At 46.8% G+C, this 21,950-nt stretch overlaps 1 protein-coding gene across 1 annotated transcript in view; it reads left to right on the top strand.

Moving 5' to 3' along the window:
• The first annotated feature begins 14,545 nt into the window (after nt 1–14,545).
• ZC3H4 (zinc finger CCCH-type containing 4) overlaps nt 14,546–21,950 on the top strand; it is a 43,039-nt gene continuing 35,634 nt past the window's right edge. Inside the window, 1 exon segment of the mRNA XM_058529684.1 lies at nt 14,546–15,216. Within this exon segment, the coding sequence (XP_058385667.1) occupies nt 15,056–15,216 (161 nt within the window). The 5' untranslated portion in view covers nt 14,546–15,055.

The following is a 21,950-nucleotide window of genomic DNA, read 5'->3' as shown; positions in this document are numbered from 1 at the left end:
AGGGTCTAGATGGGTTGAAGTTCAGGGACAGAATGAGAATAATCGACACTATTTGGTCATTTTTATTTTATTTTATTTTGTCAAAATTTTTTATTTTAAAGAATTTCAAGCTTACAGAAAGAAACAGTCCAATTAATATTCAAGTATCCTTTATCCAGATTCATTCACTTGAAGTTTTGGCACATTTATTCTTTCTCTCTCTCTCTCTCTCTCTCTATCACACACACACACATGTTTTTTGGCTAAACCATTTTAGAGTTAGTCATTAGTCCTTAAATCAATGCAGGAAAAAGTTTTGAGAATTTTTTTTGAGACCCACAAATCTCACCAGGAAACTCTACTAGGCCAGATTCTCCTAAACATTTCCAGTGTATAAAAAGCCAAATATGCATACATTTCTTCAACATTAATTCCAGAAGTCTGAGTCACTTGAACATTTCTATATTTACCTCCAAATATTCCCAGGGTTAAATGATGCCAACTAAGGAAATAATTATGGCAACAAGGGGATTCACTAAGTTCTCTTGATCATCACTGTGGCCAATTGCATTTTGCAAAGACGGCTACAACAATATCTCCCATCCTACATGCTCTTCTCGCAACATCCCTTTGCCACTACTCCCATTGACGGGGTGGGGGCATCTATGTTCCCTTCCCTCGAAACTGGACGGGCTTTGGTGACTGCTCGACCAATAGAATGTGGCAGAAGAGACACTGCTTAACTTCAGAGTTGTCAGGAAAGGGGAGGCCGCTTCAACCCTGTTCATGGGAACACTTGAGTTTGAGCCTTGAGCTGCCAGATAAGCGATCCCATTGCCTTGAGGCTGCCATGTTGAAAGGAAGCCCAAACCAGCCCATGAGAAGAAACCATATGGAGAAGCCTTGAAACTACAAGAAGACAGAGAGATCTCTGCCCAGCCCCTAGCTCTCTGGCCATCCACTATTCTAGTTCTGGCCTCATGGTCTACAACCACATGAAAAGTCCTCTTCCAGAACCAGCCAGCCAAGCCTTCCTGAATTCCTGATCCACAGATACTGTGAAAGATAATAAAATGACTGTTGCTGCTTCAAGCCACTAAATTTCAGGGCAGTTTTTTTTTTAAATTGTGGTAAAATATACATAACGTAAAATGTACCACCATACCCATTTCTAAGTGTATTGTTAATAGTAGTGTTAATTATATTTACATTGTGGTGCAAACAATCTCCAGAACTTTTTCATCTTGCAAAACTGAAACTCTTTACCGGTTAAACAACTCTTCATTTCCCCCTCCACCCAGCCCCTGGCAACCACTATTCTATTTCTGTTTCTATGAGTTTGACTATTCTAGATACCTCATATAAGTGAAATCATACAGAATTTGTCTTTTTGTGACTGGTGTATTTCACTTAGTATAACGTCGACGAGGTTCATCCACGTGTAGCAAGTGTCAGAATTTCCTTCCTTTTTAAGGCTGAATATATTCCACTCAGCCAACTCAAAAATGATTTGCTTCCATTTTTTGACTATTGTGAATAATGCTGCTATGAACGTAAGTGTATAAATATCCCTTTGAGACCCTGTATTCAATTCTCTTGGATATATACCCATGAGGCAGTTTTTTTTTTTCCAGCAACAGCTAATCAGAACAGCTTCCAAAAGTGAGACTTTGTAACTTAAAAGTGGTGGGGAGCAGTTATTCAGTAGACCAGGCTCCTGGGTTTAAGGATTACATAATTACCTCCACCCAGGTGACTGCTCACCATTAACCAAGGCAGTGGTTCTCAATCCCACCTGCACATTAGAATTATCTGGGGAGATTTTCAGTGAATATAATGCCCAGGTCCCACCTTCAGAGACTCTGATTAATTGGTCTGGGGTGGAGCTGAGACATTGGGATTTTTACAAAATGCTCCCCAGATGATTCTAAAATGCAGTCAGGGTGGAAAACCACAGAACAAAGATCTGTGTACTGCTTCATTCCAGTCTCACTTCTTTTCCTGTTCTTCCTGTTAGAACCATGTAACTCTTAGGGCTGTTTAAAAGATGTCGGGTTGAGCTCTGGATATCTCTCATGGCTCTGTACAACTTTAAATTTTTGTGTGTGTGTGCAAGGAAGATTGTCCTTGAACTAACATCTGTTGCCAATCTTCCTCTTTTTGCTTGAGGAAGATTGTCCCTGAGTTAACACCCGTGCCAATATTCCTCCGTTTTATATGTGGGACGCCGCCACAGCACGGCCTGATGAACGGTGTGTAGGTCTGCACTGAGAATCCAAACCCACAAACCCTGGGCTGCCGAAGCAGAGCATGCAAACTTAACCACTATGCCACCGGGCCAGCCCCCTCTGTACCCCTTTTAATCATACTTTTTTTTTTCCCCTTTTGTGAGGAAGATCAGCCCCTAGCTAACATCCATGCCAATCCTCCTCTTTTTGCTGAGGAAGACTGGCCCTGAGCTAACATCCGTGCCCATCTTCCTCCACTTTATGTGGGACGCCGCCACAGCATGGCCTGACAAGCGGTGTGTCGGTGCACCCCCGGGATCCAAACCTGGGCTGCCAGCAGCGGAGTTCGTGCACCTAACCGCTACGCCATGGGGCTGGCCCCCTTAATGATACTTTCTAAGTCATTCTGTAGACATGGGCTACTGGTCAGAGTAGGGGCTTATGGGAGTCAAGTGATAAATGGAGATTTAAAAACTAATATGTTTTAATGAAAGTATAACACCTATAGTAAAGTACAAACACTTAATTACTATACAGATTGATGGATTTTCACCTCTATGAGGTGTTGTGGGTTGAACTGGGTCCCCCGAAAAGCTATGTTCAAGGTCTAATCCCTGCTATCTTTGAATGTGACCTTACTTGGAAATACGGTCTTTGCATACGTAATCATATTAAGATGATCATTAGGGTGGGCCCTAATCCAATATGGCTGGTGTCTTTACAAGAAGAGGGAAACTTGGATAGAGACTCACAGGGAGAAGGCCATGTGAAGATGAAGGTAGAGACTGGGGTGATGGATCTACAAGTCAAAGAATACCAAGGCTTTCCAGCCTTCACCAGAAGCTAGGAGAGAGGCACAAAATAGATTCTCCCTCACAGCCCTCAGAAGGAACCAACCCGTGGGGGGCCGGCCCAGTGGCGCAAGTGGTTAAGTGTGTGTGGCCCACTGCGGCAGCCCAGGGTTCGCCAGTTCGGATCCCGGGCGCGCACCGATGCACCGCTTGTCAAGCCATGCTGTGGCGGCGTCCCATATAAAGTGGAGGAAGGTGGGCACGAATGTTAGCCCAGGGCCAGTCTCCCTCAGCAAAAAAAGAGGAGGATTGGCAGATGTTAGCACAGAGCTGATCTTCCTCACACACACACAAAAAAAGAAGGAACCAACGCTGCTGACACCTTGATCTTGGACTTCTAGCCTCCAGAACTGTGAGACCATAAATAACTGTTATTTTAAGCCACCCAGTTTGTAATACTTTGTTATGGCAGCCCTAGAAAATAATATACAGAGTTTTAACTGGAATCTTCCTCAGGATAGGCCAGTGGGAGTCAGCCAGTGGTTATCTCCAGTGGTTATCACCCCAATTTTTAAGCGTTTCCTTGGAACAGATCAATTCACAAGCCCATCCATTGTATGAAGGATAATGGAAGTCAGGTTGTCTCAATGTCAGCGAAGGTACAAGTATAGAAAAGGTGGCGGGTGGAATGAACCCCATGGTACCGGATTCAAATTTGAGTTATGGGTATGTGTTAGTTTCCTAAGGCTGCCATAACCAAGTTCCATAAGCGAGGTGGCTAAAAACAACAGCAATGTAATGTATTGTCTCCCAGTTCTGGAGGCTAGAAGTTTGAGATGAATGTCTGAGCTCTCTCTGAAGGCCCTAGGGAAGGAATCCTTCCTGGCCTCTTCTAGCTTCTAGTGGTTGCCAATAATCCTTGGCATTCCTTAGCTCCTAGATGCATCACTCCCATCTCTGCCTCTGTTGTCACATGGTGTTCTCCCTGTGTGTCTCTCTCTGTCTCTTCTCTGCTTCCTATAAGGACATCAGTCATATTGGATTAAGGGCCCACCCTACTCCAGTGTGACCTCATCTTAATTTAATTAATTATATCTTCAATGACCCTATTTCCAAATAAGGTCACATTCTGAGGTTCCGGGAAGGACATGCATTTGGGAGGAGGGAAACTATTTAAACCCAGTACAGGGGCCAGCCTGGTGGCGCAGCGGTTAAGTTCGCATGTTCTGCTTCGGCGGCCCAGGGTTCGCTGGTTGGAATCCTGGGCTCGGACCTACTCACTGCTCATCAAGCCATGCTGAGGTGGCTTTCCATATAGAAGAGCTACAACTCTACAACTATGATACACAACTATGCACTGGGGCTTTGGGGAGAAAAAAGAATGGGTGGGTGGAAATAAACCCAGTACGGGTACTAGTGCATGTTTTTAAAAACATAATGACATATGTAAAAATAACTGTATATGTATGTGTGTGGAGCTAGCTAGCTAGCTAGATGGAATAAGTCTGGGATTTGATTAAAAATATTCTGGCAGAGTTGGGGATGGTCAGTGGGGGGAATAAGGAAGTGAGCTTGGCTATGAGATTCTAATTGTTGAAATTGGGTGATGGGTATATGATGGTTCATTTTACTCTTCCCTCTGTTTTTGTATATGTTTGAATTTTTCCACAATAAAAAGCTTTTCTAAACCTTCATTTTCAGGGCCAGCCCCGTGGCTTAGCGATTAAGTGCGCGCGCTCCGCTACTGGCAGCCCAGGTTTGGATCCCGGGTGCGCACCGACGCACCGCTTCTCCGGCCATGCTGAGGCCGCGTCCCACATACGGCAACTAGAAGGATGTGTGACTATGACATACAACTATCTACTGGGGCTTTGGGGGAAAAAAAGGAGCAAGATTGGCAATAGATGTTAGCTCAGAGCCGGTCTTCCTCAGCAAAAAAAAACAGGAGGATTAGCATGGATGTTAGCTCAGTGCTGATCTTCCTCACCAAAACAAACAAACAAACAAACTTCATTTTCAAGTTCTGCATCCACAGCTATCATACTACGCTGTGCTACTTCTGGATGTCAGGGAAAAATGCCAAGGACGGGATCAAATAACCTCTTTGCACAGGAAAGACATTTAGAAGTCATGGAATGACCGGGCAGCAGAGGGCTGTATCAAGTATCTTTTTGATAAACCTTTGTAAATAAACACTGTTGCTGAGTTGCCTTATATTATCAAAGTGAAATGTACATGGATCATAGAAAGAAATATAAAGGGAGTCAAACTATTTTGAAGAGCTAAAACAAATCCTTAGCATTAAATGATTTATTAGTTAATATATTGACCTCGAAAGTGACCCTGAAGTTCCATAGCTGGTGGTCATTTGTAATTGGTTAGGGAGTGACCAGGGCCATTACCTGTGGGTACAGAGTAACTCTTGTAAAATGATCACTTTGTGAAAAAGAGCCAAGAAAATAAAGTTAACTGCTCTCAAAATTATTTTCTTCTGCACTCCTAGACTCATTAAATGTCTAAAAGGGTTTCTTTCCCCATGTTCCCCTTATACTTTTCTAAAGTTTATAGGGAAAATTTGATGTAATGGTATATTCTCAAATTTGGGAGTGTATATGTTTTTAAACTTTTTTTATTGAGGTGAAATTCACATAACATAAAATTAACCATTTTAGGGGCTGGCCTGGTGGTGTAGTGGTTAAGTTCACGCGTTCCACTTCGGTGGCCTGGGCTCGCAGGTTCATTTCCCTGGCAGGACCTACGCACCGCTCATCACGCCATGCTGTGGCAGCATCCCACATACAAACTAGAGGAAGATGGGCACAGATGTTAGCTCAGGGACAATCTTCCTCAGCAAAAAGAGGAAGATTGGCAACAGATGTTAGCTCAGGGCTAATCCTCCTCACCAAAAAAAAAAAAAAAATTAACCATTTTAAAGTGAACAATTCAGTGGCATTTAGTACACTCATCATGTTGTGCAATCACCACCTCTATCTAGTTCCAAAATATTTTCATTACCCCAAAAGTGATGGTACACATTTTGTAAATTCCCAAGAGTCTACCGTGACTTTGTTATGCACATAATTCCAAAAGAACTCGAAGAGTTCAGCTTTACAGCTTAATATAACTTAGTATAAACAATTCGTTCCATTATTTAAGAACTATCATAAACTTTGTTCATTAGGTGACATTCATTCCCAATGTCATGTCGCAGGACATCCTATCATCCTGGGTCCCTGCCCTCTAGTGCCAATAACAAACCCCTCATTATTGTGATGCCCAAAAAAGTCTCTGCAAGCTTCCAAAACGCCCCCAAGGGAGCAACACTGTCCCCTTGAGAACCAGTTGACAACCAAAAAGCACTCATTAATTTCCCACAATAATTTCCAAAATGTCCTCTAGGGGGCGACATCATCTCCTTGAGAACCAGGTAGACCAATGATCATCTCCTAGCCTGAAGTTCAGTACTGTCCATCTCCCCAGTAACTCCAGAGTTGGATGAGTAAGGAAGAAAAAGGAAACAGCTTTTGGGTTAGCAGTCACTATACTGCCGTACCCACCATACCCACACACCATAATGCTTTCCTTTGGCCAATGGTCTCCTCTCTTCTTCCCCAAATATTTCCAGAGGCTGGAGCCAGCTGCTGGTGTTTCTTCCACACTCTGTGTAGCGTCTTCTCTGTAAAGGCCTCCTCATTCATGTGCAAAGAACCTGCGCTAGAGCCACCCTAGGAACTAGAAAAATAAAATCCTTTGCCAGAATCATGATTTACCAAGAGTAGAAAGGAGTAGGTACCACAGAAGCATTGGTCAGACTTATGGGCATTATGGAAGGTTCCATCTCAGAAAAATACAAGGACCTGTCAACTCAAAGACTCAAAGAGGTCCAGAGGAAGAATTTTGGATTTTTTTTTTCCAAAATAAAGGGCAAGTTGCTAAAACTTGCACCCCCCACCCCCGCCACACAAACACACACACACGCTAAGAAAAAGCCACACTGTTTGGTGGCTCTCTTGGAATTTTGGAGGTAACTTGTATCACAGTTGGGAGACTTGCTCTCACTCTTCAGCAAAGAAAGGTCTAAGGTTGCTGGGGCACCGTGCAAGAGAAGGTTTTCTAGGGAGTCCAACATGTATCTGCCATTTGCGTCTTCTAACCTATCGATCCAGGCCTTCTCAAAAGTGGTGGATATACTACAAGTTACTTGTCTGTTCTCCCATTGGTGGGCATTTAGGTAGTTCCTAGTTAGAGACGATTTTGAATAGAGCTGCTGCAAACATTCTTGTTCACGCCTTTTGGTATGCATTTGTTGGTTATATACTTTCGGATGGAATTGCTGAATTGTAGTGTAGGCAAAAGTTCAGCTGCAGTTGATACTGCCAAGCCATTTTCCAAAGCGCTCTAAGGGAATTCCTGTGTTTCTCCTCTACTCTACTCTAACACTGTATACTTCTGTGCTCTGGTCACCAAGTGCGTGGAGGTTTTCCCACACCAAGCAGTTCTCCAATAGGGGGACACCAGCTGAGGCCCAACACTTCAGTTCTGACACTATCTACCTGGAGTCAGCATGAGACTCTCCAGGTTAAGGGCTCAGTCCCACACGTTGCCCACCTCAACCCCAGACTCGAATTGCAAGTGCTTCTGACTGACTGGCTCTAAATTGGAGGTTCCCACAACCCTTTCCTCCGGTTCCGGCAATTTGCTAGAGTGACTCATAGAACTCAAGAAAACAGTTTACTTACTAGTTTATTATAAAGGATATGAATGAACAGCTAGATGAAGAGATAAACAGGGTGGCGAGCTCCAGAAGGGTCCCAAGCACAGGAGTTTCAGTCCCCATGAAGTTTGAGGTGAGCTACTCTCCAGAAACATGGATATTTTCTTGTTCACCAACCCAGAGCCTCTTCCAACCCCATAGTTCAGGGATTTTTATGGAGGCTTCATTATGTAGGCATGATTGATTAAATCATTGACCGTTGGTGATGAAGTTAACTTCCAGCCCCCTCCTCCCAGAGGTTTGGGGATGGGGCTGAAAGTTCCAACCCTCTAATTACTTGGTTCTGCTGGCAACCAGTCCCTATCTTTAGTGGCTTTCCAAAGTCATCTCATTAACATAAACTCAGGTGTGGTTGAAAGGGGCTTGTATCAATAAGAAAACACATCTTTATCTATAACTCTTTTTACTTTTTAAATATTTTATTTATTTATTTTTTATTTTATTTTTTTTTAATTTTTTTCCCCCAAAGCCTCAGTAGATAGTTGTATGTCACAGCTGCACATCCTTCTAGTTGCTGTATGTGGGACGCGGCCTCAGCATGGCAGGAGAAGCGGTGCGTCGGTGCGCGCCCGGGATCTGAACCCGGGCCGCCAGCAGCAGAGCGTGTGCACTTAACTGCTAAGCCACGGGGCCGGTCCTATCTATAACTCTTATCACTTAGGAAATTCCTAGGGTTTTAGAAGCTCTGTGCCAGATACTGGAAGAAAGATCAAATATACATATTTCTTAATATAAATCACAATACGCATGGTTATACCAATTTATAGTCCCACCAGCAGTGGAGGAGAGTTCTAGTTGTTCCACATCATCACCAACACTTGGCTTAGTCACACAGTAGAATACTACACAGAAATGAGAATGAATGAACTACAACTACGTGCCACAAATCTAATGCTGAGTGAAAGGAACCAGACACAAGAGTACACGTTGTAGATTCCATTTGGATGACGACATGAAGACAAATTAAGGCAAAATTAACCTATGCAGTTAGAAGTCAGAATGATGATTACCCTGGATGGGGTGAAGGCGAGTACCTGAGGGTTACTGTAAATACTCAGTAAGAACATGATTACCCTTTGACTTTGTTCCCAACACAGACACAGATGAAAAGAAGTTAATCTTGTTAATATGCTGTTTTCTTGTTTAAACTGAGGGGTGACTCAAGGGTCATGAGGATTTATGAGCTTGCTTGTTTTTTTTTTTTTTTAGGAAGATCAGCCGTGAGCTAACATCCGTTGCCAATCCTCCTCTTTTTGCTGAGGAAGACTGGCCCTGGGCTAACATCTGTGCCCATCTTCCTCCGCTTTATATGCGACACCACCACAGTGTGGCTTGACAAGTGGTGCATCAGTCCATGCCCGGGATCCGGACCCGTGAACCCTGGGGCCACTGAAAGCGGAGCGTGCAAACTTAACCACTATGCCACCGGGCTGGCCCATATGAGCTTGTTTTGCAGAAGAAAAAGAACGCCTTTTTGGGCCACCCCAGTGGCCTAGTGGTTAAGTTCAGCATGCTCTACTTTGGTGGTCCAGTTTTGGCTCCTGGGCGTGGACCTACACTACTCATCTATTAGTGGCCATGCTGTGACTAGAGTGCTAGAGTGGCTCACATACGAAATAGAGGAAGATTGGCAACAGATGTTAGCTCAGGGCGAATCTTCCTCAGAAAAAACAAAAAAGAATGCCTTTAAGGGAGTTTTGATCACCAGCCCCCAGCTGCTGTTGATGCCCATAAGTCAGATTGCCCAAGGGCTTATCTGGAGTGAAAGAAACATGGACTTCCCCTTTGTTTCTCTAAAACTCCTTCTCCCAAGCCCCTTAGCTCTATAAAAACTCCTGCTTTCTTTTGTTAAGGCAGATTTGAGAGAACCTATCCTTCCACCTTCTTTTGGCCAATTTTTTTTAATTTTATTTATTTATTTTTTTTATGAGGAAGATCAGCCTTGGGCTAACATCCATGCTAATCCTCCTCTTTTTGCTGAGGAAGACCGGCTCTGAGCTAACATCTATTGCCAATCCTCCTCATTTTTTTTCCCCAAAGCCCCAGCAGATAGTTATATGTCATAGTTGCACATCCTTCTAGTTGCTGTATGTGGGATGCAGCCTCAGCATGGCTGGAGAAGCGGTGCGTCAGTGCGTGCCCGGGATCTGAACCCGGGCCGCCAGTAGCGGAGCTCGCGCACTTAACTGCTAAGCCACAGGCCTGGCCCCCTTTTGGCCAATTTGAATAAAACTTTCTCCATCTCCAAGCACTGATGTCTCAGTGATTGGCTTATGGTGCATCAGGCACAAGAATTTGAGATTAAAAGGTTTGGTATCAGGGGTAGTGACTAGATGGGGACCAGAGGGGGACTCTGGGTGGCTTATAATTTTCTGTTTCTTGATCTAGGTGCTGATTACATGGTATATTCACTTTGTGTAAGTTTATCAAAGTTTATCGACCAAGTTATGATTATATGTTTTTCTGTATGTATGTTGTTCTTCAACAAAAAATAATGAAAGAAAATAAAAATAGGGGCAGTCTATGGACCTCTGTAAGCCTCAATAGGAGGCATACACCCTGGGGAATTAAAAAAAAGTCATTACCTCTTTGGTAACTGATTCCTCTTGTTCTGAGAATTAGCTCTTGGCATATTCGCGGGTTCTATGAAGACCAAATGACTGGCCACAAAGTCCCAGGTGAGGGTGCATTATCTGATGCACCAGGTGATGAAGTGGGCAGGCCCAGCATCACTTCATCATCACGTGGAAATGGTACAGTGGGGACTGGACTCAAGCAAGTCCTCAAAGCACAAGCAGCTGTGTGAATAAGGTCTCACACAGCCAGTGTCCCACTTCCTAGCCACCGGTGGCAGATTAATTACATTGGATCCTTTCCAACGGGAAGGGTTGCCAATTTGCTTTCATTGGAATAATCATTTGTTGGGAATCAGTGTTATTTTTTTCCCCTGTTTGCCCTATTTCTGCCAGCATTACCATCCATGGACTTCACATCTGTTTTCATAGTATAATTTTTAAAAAGTTAAAAACGAGACTCTCACACGAAAACATGGTGAGCATGTGTCAAAGATGTTATTTAACTCATTAATGAGAGAACCAGCAGATAAATAAAGCTGGTTCAAGGAGGACCTGAGAAATGGACATGTATAGAGAATGGAAAAGAGAATACTGGAATTACGTTGGACAATTTGATACAAAACTGGTTAATGTCTTTCAGGATTGTTTTTTCTACCAGACAAAAATCATTTGAAATTTGAGAATGTTCCATAACTTTATTGAGTCTAGACTCTAATCAACAACAAAATAGTAAGTCAAAGTAACATTTAGAATATCAGAAGGACTTGGTAGACAACGTTCTAGTATGACACTGAAAAAGCGTGGAGAAATCTTCTTGCCTGATGGGATTTGCTGGTCTTTTCACTTTTCTCATTACCTAAAAGCACGTGGCCCTCTAGAATTGTGGAACGGCCTGTTGAAGCTTCAGAGATGGCGCCAGCTGGAGACCACACCTTGAAAGGACAGGGTGCCCTCCTCCTAGATGTGGTCTATGGTCTCAACCAGCGTTGTTTCATCCATAACTAGAATACATGGGGTTCACAAATCAAGGCATAGAAGGGGAATGGCACCTTCCACAATTACACATAATGACCCACTTACAGTATTTTTCCTTTCCATTCCCATAACCCTGCTCTACTAGCTCTTGGTATGTTAAAGAAACCTTTTTTGGATAATTTAGTTACGGGTACGTGCCAACATTTTATTACAATCATGCGTGCAAGGAAAAAAGGTCTCTTGTATGCCAATTAAAAGATTTGCTCTTGGTAGGGACATTTACAGAAGAGAACTGTTAAATAACCATCATTAGACTAGAGACTAGATCCAGAAAGAAAAGATGATCTGGTTAAAAATCAGGAGATTCTTGGGGCCGGCCCCGTGGCTTAGCGGTTAAGTGTGTGCGCTCCACTACTGGCGGCCCCAGCTCGGATCCCGGTCGCGCACTGACGCACTGCTTCTCCCGCCATGCTGAGGCCGCGTCCCACATACAGCAACTAGAAGGATGTGCAACTATGACATACAGCTATCTACTGGGGCTTTGGGGGAAAAAGGGAGTATTGGCAATAGATGTTAGCTCAAGGCCAGTCTTCCTCAGCAAAAAGAGGAGGATTGGCACGGATGTTAGCTCAGGCCTGATCTTCCTCACCAAAAAAAAGAAAAATACAAAAAAAAAAATCAGGAGATTCCTTGACTAGTAGTTGACTGACAGCTGTCAACTGGGTGGGCCACTAGTTTCCAAGAACAAGTTTCATCCCATCAGAAAATGGCTTAAGTATTTTATCAGGAACGCTAATTTCTTCCCTGAAGGATACTATAAATTATCCTCAGGAAAGCTTGTGTTCCAGACCAGGTTTGGGATATTTTTTTCTTTTCTTTTCTTTTTTTTTTTTTGTGAGGAAGATCAGCTCTCAGCTAACATCCGATGCCAATCCTCCTCTTTTTGCTGAGGAAGACTGGCCTTGAGCTAACATCAGTGCTCATCTTCCTCCACTTTATGTGGGACGCTGCCACAGCATGGCCTGACAAGCGATGCGTCGGTGCGCCCCCGGGGATCCAAACCTGGGCCGCCAGCAGCGGAGTGCGCACACTTAACCGCCACACCACGGGGCTGGCCCCCTTTTTTTTTTTTTGAGGAAGACTGGCTCTGAGCTAACATCTATTGCCAATCTTCCTCATTTTGTTTTTCCCTCCAAAGCCCCAGTAGATAGTTGTACGTCATAGTTGCACATCCTTCTCGTTGCTGTATGTGGGACGCGGCCCCAGCATGGCGGGAGAAGCGGTGCGTTGGTGCGCGCCCGGGATCCGAACCCGGGCCGCCAGTAGCGGAGCACGAGCACTTAACCGCTAAGCCATGGGGCCGGCCCAGGCACATTTTTTTCTTTTATAGCAGGATTAATTAATATATCAAGAGGTGATCTGGCGCTTCCCTTTCCTCTTATATTTCTCTCTCATGCCACATGGGTTTTTTCCTCAGTTCCTGGAATCTAAGTGGTCCTTGCCTTGTCAGGGCCTGAAATAAGCCAGTTCCTCTGCCTGGAACTTTCTCCTCTTCTTCATGTTTCAACTTAAACGATCCTGCCCCTCCCCCCAACATAATAGGAGCCCCCTTTTATTCTCTTAACTTCCATTTTCCCTGTCAGGCCGGTGGCATCGTGGCTAAGTTCAGGCACTCTGCTTTTGTGGCCCTGGGTTCACAGGCCTGGATCCCAGGCATGAGACCTACACACGGCTCATCAAGCCATGCTGTGGCAGCATCTCACATACAAAATAGAGGAAGATCGGCACAGATGTTAGCTCAGGACCAATCTTCCTCACCAACAACAAAAACAAAACCAAAAAACTTTCAGTCTCTTTCCCCTGGGGCATTATCTGTTTGTTTTTTTTTTAAAGATTTTATTTATTTATTTTTTCCCCCCAAAGCCCCAGTAGATAGTTGTGTGTCATAGCTGCACATCCTTCTAGTTGCTGTATGTGGGATGCGGCCTCAGCATGGCCAGAGAAGCAGCGCGTCGGTGCGAGCCCGGGATCCGAACCCGGGTCGCCAGCAGTGGAGCGCACTCACTTAACCACTAAGCGACGGGGCCGGCCGCATTATCTGTTTTTAAGCTTCACAGAGAAACTACGTTCTTATTGTCCATCACAGGGCTTGGCAATACACAAGGAGCTCTTAAAAGCATTGAACAAAAGACCCTGGGATATAGATAGGAGGAACAAATTTTTACAGGAGACAATGGAATGCCAGCTTTGATGAAAAATCTTGCTGTGCTCCTCCTATGACTTGGAGCCAATTAAACACCGAGATTCAGTCTGCATCCACTAAATGGGAATAACGGTAGCTCCCCTTAGTATAGTCGTGCGAGTTAAAGGATTGTACCTTCGTATACTGTGTAAACCTCGGAGCCGAGCATTTAATGACAGCCTTCCACGGACCACGCTCCAGGCTCTTCAAGGCCCCCAAAGCACTACCAAGGTCCGCCCCTCTCGCACCGCCCGGGGATGACGTCACCGACCATGGTCTCTAATGACGTCATCTCCGGACAGTCTTGGCTCCATCCTCCCTTTCTCCGGAAACCTACAACTCACGGCACCCGGCCTTCAGCTTTCGGTTATTTTTTCTCTCCATATCCCGAATTCCTTCCCTCTCATTCTCTCACCTACAACTTTCAGCTCTTCTCGCCTTCCCTCAAGCTGGAATTTTCGGTTTTTCCCGCTTGCTCTAGGGCGAATTCCTCAAAGTCTTTTACTCTCTTAATTCACCGCCTCCCCAGCCCCGCCCTTCAGCTCATTCTGTCGAAGTCCCATCACCCTCTTTCGGCTGTATCCTCTCCCGCCACCCACCCCGACGCCGCCTTCCGTTCTTTCGGATCATCTCAGTTCCTAGTTTGCCCCCGCCCCCAGTCCCGATCCGCTTCTGCTGTTTCCGGCTCCCTGGGGCGTCCCATTCTGGCTCTGGCCACGCCTCCATTGCCACCTTCGGCTGTTTCCGGCTCTCCCCGTCTCCCGCTCAGCTCCTTTCGGCTTTTTCCGCCTTCCCTCGGCCTCACTCTCTGCCTTCGGCCCTTTCCGCCGCCCTTCGGGCGCGCGGTCCGGGCCCCTCTCCTCCACGTGATGAGGCCCCGGCCTCCGCCTCCCGGTTCCCCCTCCCACCTCGCCCTTCCTCCCGCCTCGGCCTCCGGGCTCGTTCGGGCCGAGCCGCCATTTTGTGTGAATTTCTGACTGCGGCGGGGGCCGGGCAGCCGGGGCACCTAGGGCGGGCAGACAGACAGTCGGCCCGTCTCCGCGGCCCGTTTCCTCTCTCCCTAAAATCCTTTTTTTTTTTTTTTTTAACCCCCCTCGCTCGCTCTCCTCTTCTCCCCTTCCCCCTCGCTTGCTCCATCGCGCGCGGCCCGCGCTAATTACACCCAACCACCCACCAGTGTCCGTGTCCCCCGGGTCTCCCGCCCCCGGGCCCGCGGGGGTGTGTGTGTGTGGGGGGGCTCTCGCCCCGATGAGGGCCCCGCGCCCGTGAGCGAGTGACCCCAGGGGCGGGCGGCGGAGAAAGCAGGCGGCGAGCGGCCCGCCGAGGCCTAGGCCGCGCGGCCTACGCGGAGGTCGGCGCAGAGGTGATTCCCAAACCGATAAAAAATATCCCCATTCCTCTCAGGAGCCCTCAGAGCTCAAGTGTGCCCCTCCCGCCACGCCCAAGCAGTCCTTTTTCGTGCATTAACATCCCCTCCCCCCAAAGGAACTATGGAGGCCGCGCCCGGGACCCCCCCGCCGCCGCCATCAGAGTCGCCGCCGCCGCCATCGCCTCCGCCGCCATCAACGCCTTCGCCTCCTCCGTGTTCCCCCGACGCCTGCCCGGCCACCCCGCACCTCCTCCACCACCGCCTCCCGCTCCCTGACGACAGGTCAGGCCCCCGGCCCGGCCGGGGCAGCGTCCCCGGGGGGAGGAGAAGGAGGAGGAGGAGGAAGGGGGGCGACCGCCATGTTGGGCCGGGCCACGGAGGAGGAGGAGGAGGAGGAGGAAGGGCGGGGTCGGTGGGTGTCTCTCGCTCGCTCGCTCTTTCTCGCTTGCTTTCTCTCCTGGCCTCATGCGTTCCCCCCCCCTCGCGGCGCTCGCCCGCTCTCCCTCGCTCTCGCTCTGTCTTTTTTGGGCGCCATGCTGAGGGGAAGGTGAGGAGGCGCCCCCCGGACCCCCGCGCCCGCCCTGGGGAGGGGGCGCCGGGGGGGGGCTGCGGAGGCCCACGGGGGTCCTGGCGGCCCCTGCGCCCGGAGCTGGCAGCCACGGGCCCGCCTGCCCGTCGCCTGGCTTCGGGGAAGGGGATGGGGGAGGGGCTCCCGGATCCTTTTGGGGGGATCTCGAGCCACAGCCCGCTCTTAGGGGTTTGGAGTTGGGGGTCTCCCAGCCCCCGGCAGTATCCTTTCTCCTGGGGGAGGTGTGCCCTGCCCTACTTGGAGAGGTACCCTAGCCGCTTTAGGAGGCAGAAAGTGGGGGTTCGTTCAGTCCTTTCTCCATCCATTTTAGGGGGCTTCTTTGGGTTGGGGCTCTCCCACTTTTTTTGGCGGGAGGTGTTTCCTAGCTATTCCTTAGAGGGCAAAATTGGTGGGGGGATCTCTAACCCCTTGGATGGAAGTCCCTGCCTTTTTTAGGGGGAGAAGCCCCTTCCCCATGTGTTTCCTTAAAGAGAGGGGTCCTCGCTTTTCGTAGGTAGGTGATGCGTTTTTGGGGGGCGGGCGGGTGAGGTTTGGTTTCCCTGCCTTGGAGAGGAGAGGAAGTTGGTCCCCTGTTTCTCCTGGGGTCCCCTCCTCTTTCGGGCTAAAATGGGGTGCCATCCCTTCCGGGCGAGAAATCGAGGTCTCCTTGTGCTTTGGCAGGGGGTGAAAGGGAGCGCCCCCCCTCCCCTGTATTAAGTGCGAAATGGGCTCGCCCCACGCCCTTCTCGGGAGGGTGATAAAGGGGCCAGCCCGGCGCGTTTCAGGGCGAGGTCGGCGGCCCCCGTTTCCCCTGCTCCAGCAGAAGGTTGGGGTGCAGGGTTCCGCCACCGTTCCCCGGTGGGGCAGGGGAAGAGGTGGCTGGAGAGTGGATTTGGAAATGGAAGGAGGGCTGCAGCCGACAGGAAAGCGAGTCTAGGAGTGGGGGTGGGGAGGGGAAGGGAACGCGCTGGACAGATGGCTGCCGGGTCGCCGCCCGGGCTGGGGAGTCGCTGAGGACCCTCCCCTAGACAGCGCTCAGAGCTAGGGCTTCCCCGCCAGGCACCTCGCCCCTTCTCCCCACTCCCACCTCCCCTTTTCCCTTTCTCCTTCGCAGACCATACTTTGCCTTTTAAAAGAAATGCCACCCACATTCAGAGACACAAGTGCAGCAGTTTGGTGAGCTTTTACAAAAAATTTTTTTTTTTGTTTTGTTCTGTTTTGTTCTAATTAAATGTATCGTCCTGGGAACCGCAGCCCATCGCAGCCTGACTCCAGTTCAAGGAAATAAACAGATTAGCAAAGGTCTGTTCGATAAGCCCGCCTTGGGCTTCCGGGGCCCCCTCTTGGGGGCAGGTGCATTACTCAGAGGTGGTTACACGCTTTATTCGACCTCTAAGGAGTTCTCTAATGTCAGAAGTGTATGTCTTACAATGGGTTGGGATGGTAAGTAGCCTCTTTTATTGAGTAATTCAATTATCTCCCTCTTTATGTCCCTTTCCTGCCTGCCTTCCTCCTCGCCTTTAGACCAGAGTGATGCTTGAGAGAGTGAATTGATATGTTGGAATCAGGATTCTAACCCTGTTAAGCCCTTTTAGACTTGCACATCCTTTCGATGTTTAATTTTTTTAATTTGACGTACACAGTTTTCTCAAAAAAAAAAAGCGTGTTACTGTAACATGACAAAAACGTATGTAAAAGGCCCGTATATTTTCCAGCCTCTCTACATTTCAGTCCATTGCTTTGTCTCCAGCCTTCCTCTTTGAAGAAAGTGGATACTTCAAGTCCATTTGCAGGAGACAAGGTTACTGAATTTGGTTTATGATACTTGCATTCAAGTTAATGTTCTCCCTCCCCTCCACCCCCATCCCCCCCCCCAAAAGATTGTGGTTCCAGTAGATCCGATTTTCCCATTTTACTCCAATGTCTCTTATGGTGATGGACGTTTAAATTAAGCAAGTCATTTGTAAAGTACTGTTTAAGCACCAAATCTGTACAGTGTGTCAAACCCCAGTCTCCTCTCCCTGTCTCCACTGTTCCTTTGTTCGAAAGCACATGCCTGACCGTGAAAAGTTGATGCAAACGTGTTACACGCCCAGTCATGATGGAGGAACACTTCCTCCAGCCCCCAGTCCCCCCTCCTACACCAACAAGGAAAAAACAGTGACAGAAATGACTTGCAGAACCAAACACTGTACTTCTGATGTGTTTTACAAGCATAAGTTCTTCCGTTAAAAGACAAAACACGTTGAAGTTCAATTTTCCCTCTCGCCCACTTTTGGTCCCTGACATACTTTGTTAAGAGAAAACTTTAACACACCGCCCTCTTTCCCTCCAAAAGCTCTTGTTCCTTTTTTCCATTCTTAGGGGAAAAAAAAAGTTCATCCACATGTAGATGAGGAGACATGTAAACTGCAGTTCAGTGGGCCACGTTTTGTTCTTCCTCTCGATATGTTCACAACTTAACTCGTCAAGTGATCTTAGGTATGTAAAATCAGTTGTGGGAGGAAGAAGTGTCCACACAGTACAGTATCCTGCAAAAATGTCTGAAGCACAAACTGACACACTACCCAGTGCGCAGGGTCGGCCGAAAGTGAATTGCATTTATTTGAAGTTTCCCAACCTTTGAAATTCCTGCTCCAGGAGCCAAGTGCAAAAACTGGATGCTAACAGATGAACCTTCCAAGTTTCAAGGGCTGCTAGGTTCTAGAAGGATGCTTATTTAACTTTACTTTTAAAACGAGATGTTAAGGAAATGAGATTTCTCTTGTAAATGAAAATTTTAGCAATCATTCATTGAATTTAAAAATATTTCCCCAAACATTTAAAAAGCGCTCAGGCATATCAACACAAGGGTTTATTGTTTTTTGTTCTCAAAGGAATCTCATCCATCAAGTCCAAGAAGCCTCAGTAATTATGTCAAACTGTATTTTAGTAGTCTTTGTTTTTGAAATGTCACAGTACTGCCTTTTTTTCCCCCAAACTGATGTACCATTATTAGTTAAAATTCAAATTAATGGATGTTGCAAAAAAAAAAAGGGTGTCACTCAGAATCCCTGATTTAACAGTAACTCTTACACATTTGTAATCTGTAAAATTTTTATATTCTCTGGGGAGAGGTTTAATTTGAAAGCCAATAAAAAATTTCCCAGTAGAAACAAAATCAGTTGTGACCAGGAAAACATAGATATTGTGGACATAAAACCGCTTTATTTTTTTCTCCCCTCAAATTCGCTCTTCAAAAGAAAAAAAATACGATTCCCCAAAAGGGCTTTCTAATTCATAGTCTGTCCTGTCTCCCAGATAGTGTTTCAGTTTGCTCTGAAGGTTTACGTTTTTGATTCTTGACAAGCTAGAATTTTTTTTAAGGAGAGCTAGCTATATTAGAAAGCCACTACTATGCCTTCTCCTTAACCAGGAAGGCTGATCCCAAGGGAAAATTGTTTTGCACCTGTGGAAATGAGGGCTTTCCCAGCTGTTGCGTACCTGGCAAGTTAGAGATGCATAATTGAATTTGTATTTCCGTCCACGTGATTGTAGACAATTTCATATTGGCTGATTTAGTAATTTATCATTTAATAATACCTCCATCTCAGCTCCTTTCTCTTAGATCTTTTCGCTTCCCTGATAGGGGAGAAATGAATATCTTAAGGTTGCCTTATTTGTTGTTCTCTGTTAACGTTTTTGTAGCTCGAGTCCCTAGAACCATCTCGTTGGATAGGCCAGATCCAGTTACAGTAAATACCTCTATGGTGAAAATCACTAATGAAACTATTTCCAAGCGTTCGTGGATAGCTTTAGGTCAAACCATAATCCAGAGAACCTAATTTTGGTCCCCGTGGACAATTATCTTCTACTACCAGAGCGACTGGTTCTCACCCAGGTTAGGAGGTTGAGTGACAGGAAAATAATTCAGAGCAAATAGTAAGTGTATTGGCTGAGTTTCTAAACGAGCAAGGCGCTCGCCTCTACCTTGGCGACATAACTACTGACACAATAGGAGAAAAAAAGATGATCTCTGAGATTTCTGGCAGTTGGTATTTAATGAGCTGATTCAAGGACCCGTAGGAGCAGTCTGCTCATTGGTGGAGGGAATCCTGTCAGAATAAACCGTCTGAGGCCAGTTTCATAATTAAAACCTAATGGAAAGAGTGGAAAAGCTGCCTGTTTGTCTGGGTGGCATATAAAGTTCATTTGGGTAAGTTAAGGTCAAACTCAGATTGTCTGGGGGGAGCCGGACTTCATGGATTTGACTTTCCAGATTTATCAGCCTAGTCTTTGCTGCAGACCTCTTTGCTTTGGGTAGTCCACGAAGATGCAGTCTTGAAGACATTGTGTGAGGCTTTTTGCGTTAATTTAGTAATGATAAGAGATTACGTGGGCAGTTTAAAAAATCTTCCGACTCTTAAGCAGTCAGTGAGAAAAATGAAGACACGGCCTCTTGGTTAGTGTGGACGTAGTTGCATCTTGCTGTTGGAATAATTTTTTTAGCAGAACACAGGATATTTGCTCAGAGCATAGTTGGCTTCTTCTGGCCAAATTGCTCTGGCTAGAGGATCTTTCTTGTGTGTATTTTTTTGTTATTTCGTATCTGTGTGAATTGATGACTCAGCTCCCTATTTGTGAGGCAAGTGGTGACATCTTTTGAACGTCGGAGGTGGCAACAGGATATGAAGGAACAATGTGGGCTTTGGGGGCAGATAAGACTGTGTTCAGGCCTGGTCCTCCCCACAGTGTACACCAAGGATAACACCCACTTCTCAGGGTCATTGTGGTCAAATGGGCATATGCAGGGCACCCACACAGGGCCTGGCATTCTGTGAATCTTGTCTTTTTAATCTTCCTGCTGTCCCTACTAGAGAAAAATTCTAAATAGAACGTAGTCTGGTGTGTAAACAGAAGTGGGAATAACATCTGTGCTTTTGAAGGAAGTCAATCTTTCATCTCTTAGGTTTCTGGTCAGCTTATTTAATTGCAAGGAGCCATTTGGGGTAGAAACTAAGTGGAAGCCATCTTAAGGCAGTTCTTGCTTGTTTGCCGTCCTTGTTATAAGTCCAGAACAGTCAGACTGTGTCGAGCTTTTGCTGACCACCTTCCCATATTCATCTTTTGCAATTAGGATCTGAGTCAGCGCTACAGTCTTGGTAGGCCTTGTGAGAACTGGGAAACCAGGGCTCTAGCACCTCACCCACTGTTAACTAGTCACATCCACCTAAAGCAAGTCCTTTGCCCTCACCAGAGTCTCTGAGAGACATGAGCAAGGTCTGTCCCAGCTCCGAGCTTCTCCCCGCCTTGGTAATGGGGCCAAGTCAGTTCAGATTTTGTTCATTCAGCAGCCAGGCTTGTCTCGTGCTTTTCTTGGAGCAGGAAAGTTTTCGGAGTGTGCAGGGAGCCTTCTCTCCTGGGGACTTTATTTAGAGTTGGGCAAAGGTTGGTACCGCCTTCACCAGGCCTCGTATTTCCCTCCCGTGCCTCACCTACCTACTGCAGCTTCTGGCCACGGGAAGGGGTTGTTGCTGCTACTGCAGCTCCTGACCTGACTGCAAAGGAGAGGCCTTACAAATGCTTGTAAGGTTAGGCTAAGTGGCTGGGTCGCAGGCAGATCCATCAGAAACCTTGGCTCAGCAGCTAGCTGAGCACCTGGGCCCCTGTCCTACTTGGTCGAGTGGTCCCAGAAACCATAAACTCCAGAGCCGTAAAGCTGAGTAGTATGGATACTGCCTGTTCGCTCCACACCAGGGATGGCCCTCTTCTGGTAGACGGTGGGGAGTGGTGGACGCCTGTGGACATGGGTGTCGGGCTGACCGGATGTGACTCATGAATTATTCAACTCTTAAGTCAGTCTCCTGGCCTCCCCAAAGCTGTGACAGTGCCTCTTGTGCCCTGTCGTGTGAAGGTCAGAGATTACCTGCCAGGGGCCTTGGGAGTGATTCTCCTGCATTAGCTCACCTCAGCCCTGCGCTGAGAAACTGAAACAGAGGTGAAGTCACTTGTCTAAGGCCAGCTAGTGGGAGGCAGAGTTAGAACCTGGGCAGCCTGTGCCCACACCCCGGCTCTGTACCCCTGTGTGTCCTAGATCTGGTAGGATACTTTTCAGACTGCAGCCTGCAGCCCTCAATGGGCTATGAATTCCATTGGTTGATTTGTCTCCTGCATTTGAAAAACAAAGACATGGAAGAGGTTAGAAAAAGCAGAGTACAGCAAAGGTTAAATGTGGCTTCGGGAAACTTCTGTTTGAGAGAAATGTAAAGGAGGAGATATGGGGTCAAGGTACAAGTTTGAAAGCCACTGCAGGTAGGACAGGGGTGGGCAGAGTGGCTCTTGGGCCAAAGCCAGCCCATCCAGCCCGTTTTTCTTTTTTTTTTTTTGTGAGGACGACTAGCCCTGAGCTAACATCTGATGCCAATCCTCCCCTTTATTCTTGAGAAAGATTGGCCTTGGGCTAACATCC

Source organism: Diceros bicornis, chromosome 34 (assembly GCF_020826845.1).
Source record: "Diceros bicornis minor isolate mBicDic1 chromosome 34, mDicBic1.mat.cur, whole genome shotgun sequence".
Lineage (NCBI taxonomy): Eukaryota > Metazoa > Chordata > Mammalia > Perissodactyla > Rhinocerotidae > Diceros > Diceros bicornis.
The sequence above is the reverse complement of the archived record's forward strand: the minus strand, read 5'-3'. Positions and strand labels throughout refer to the sequence as shown.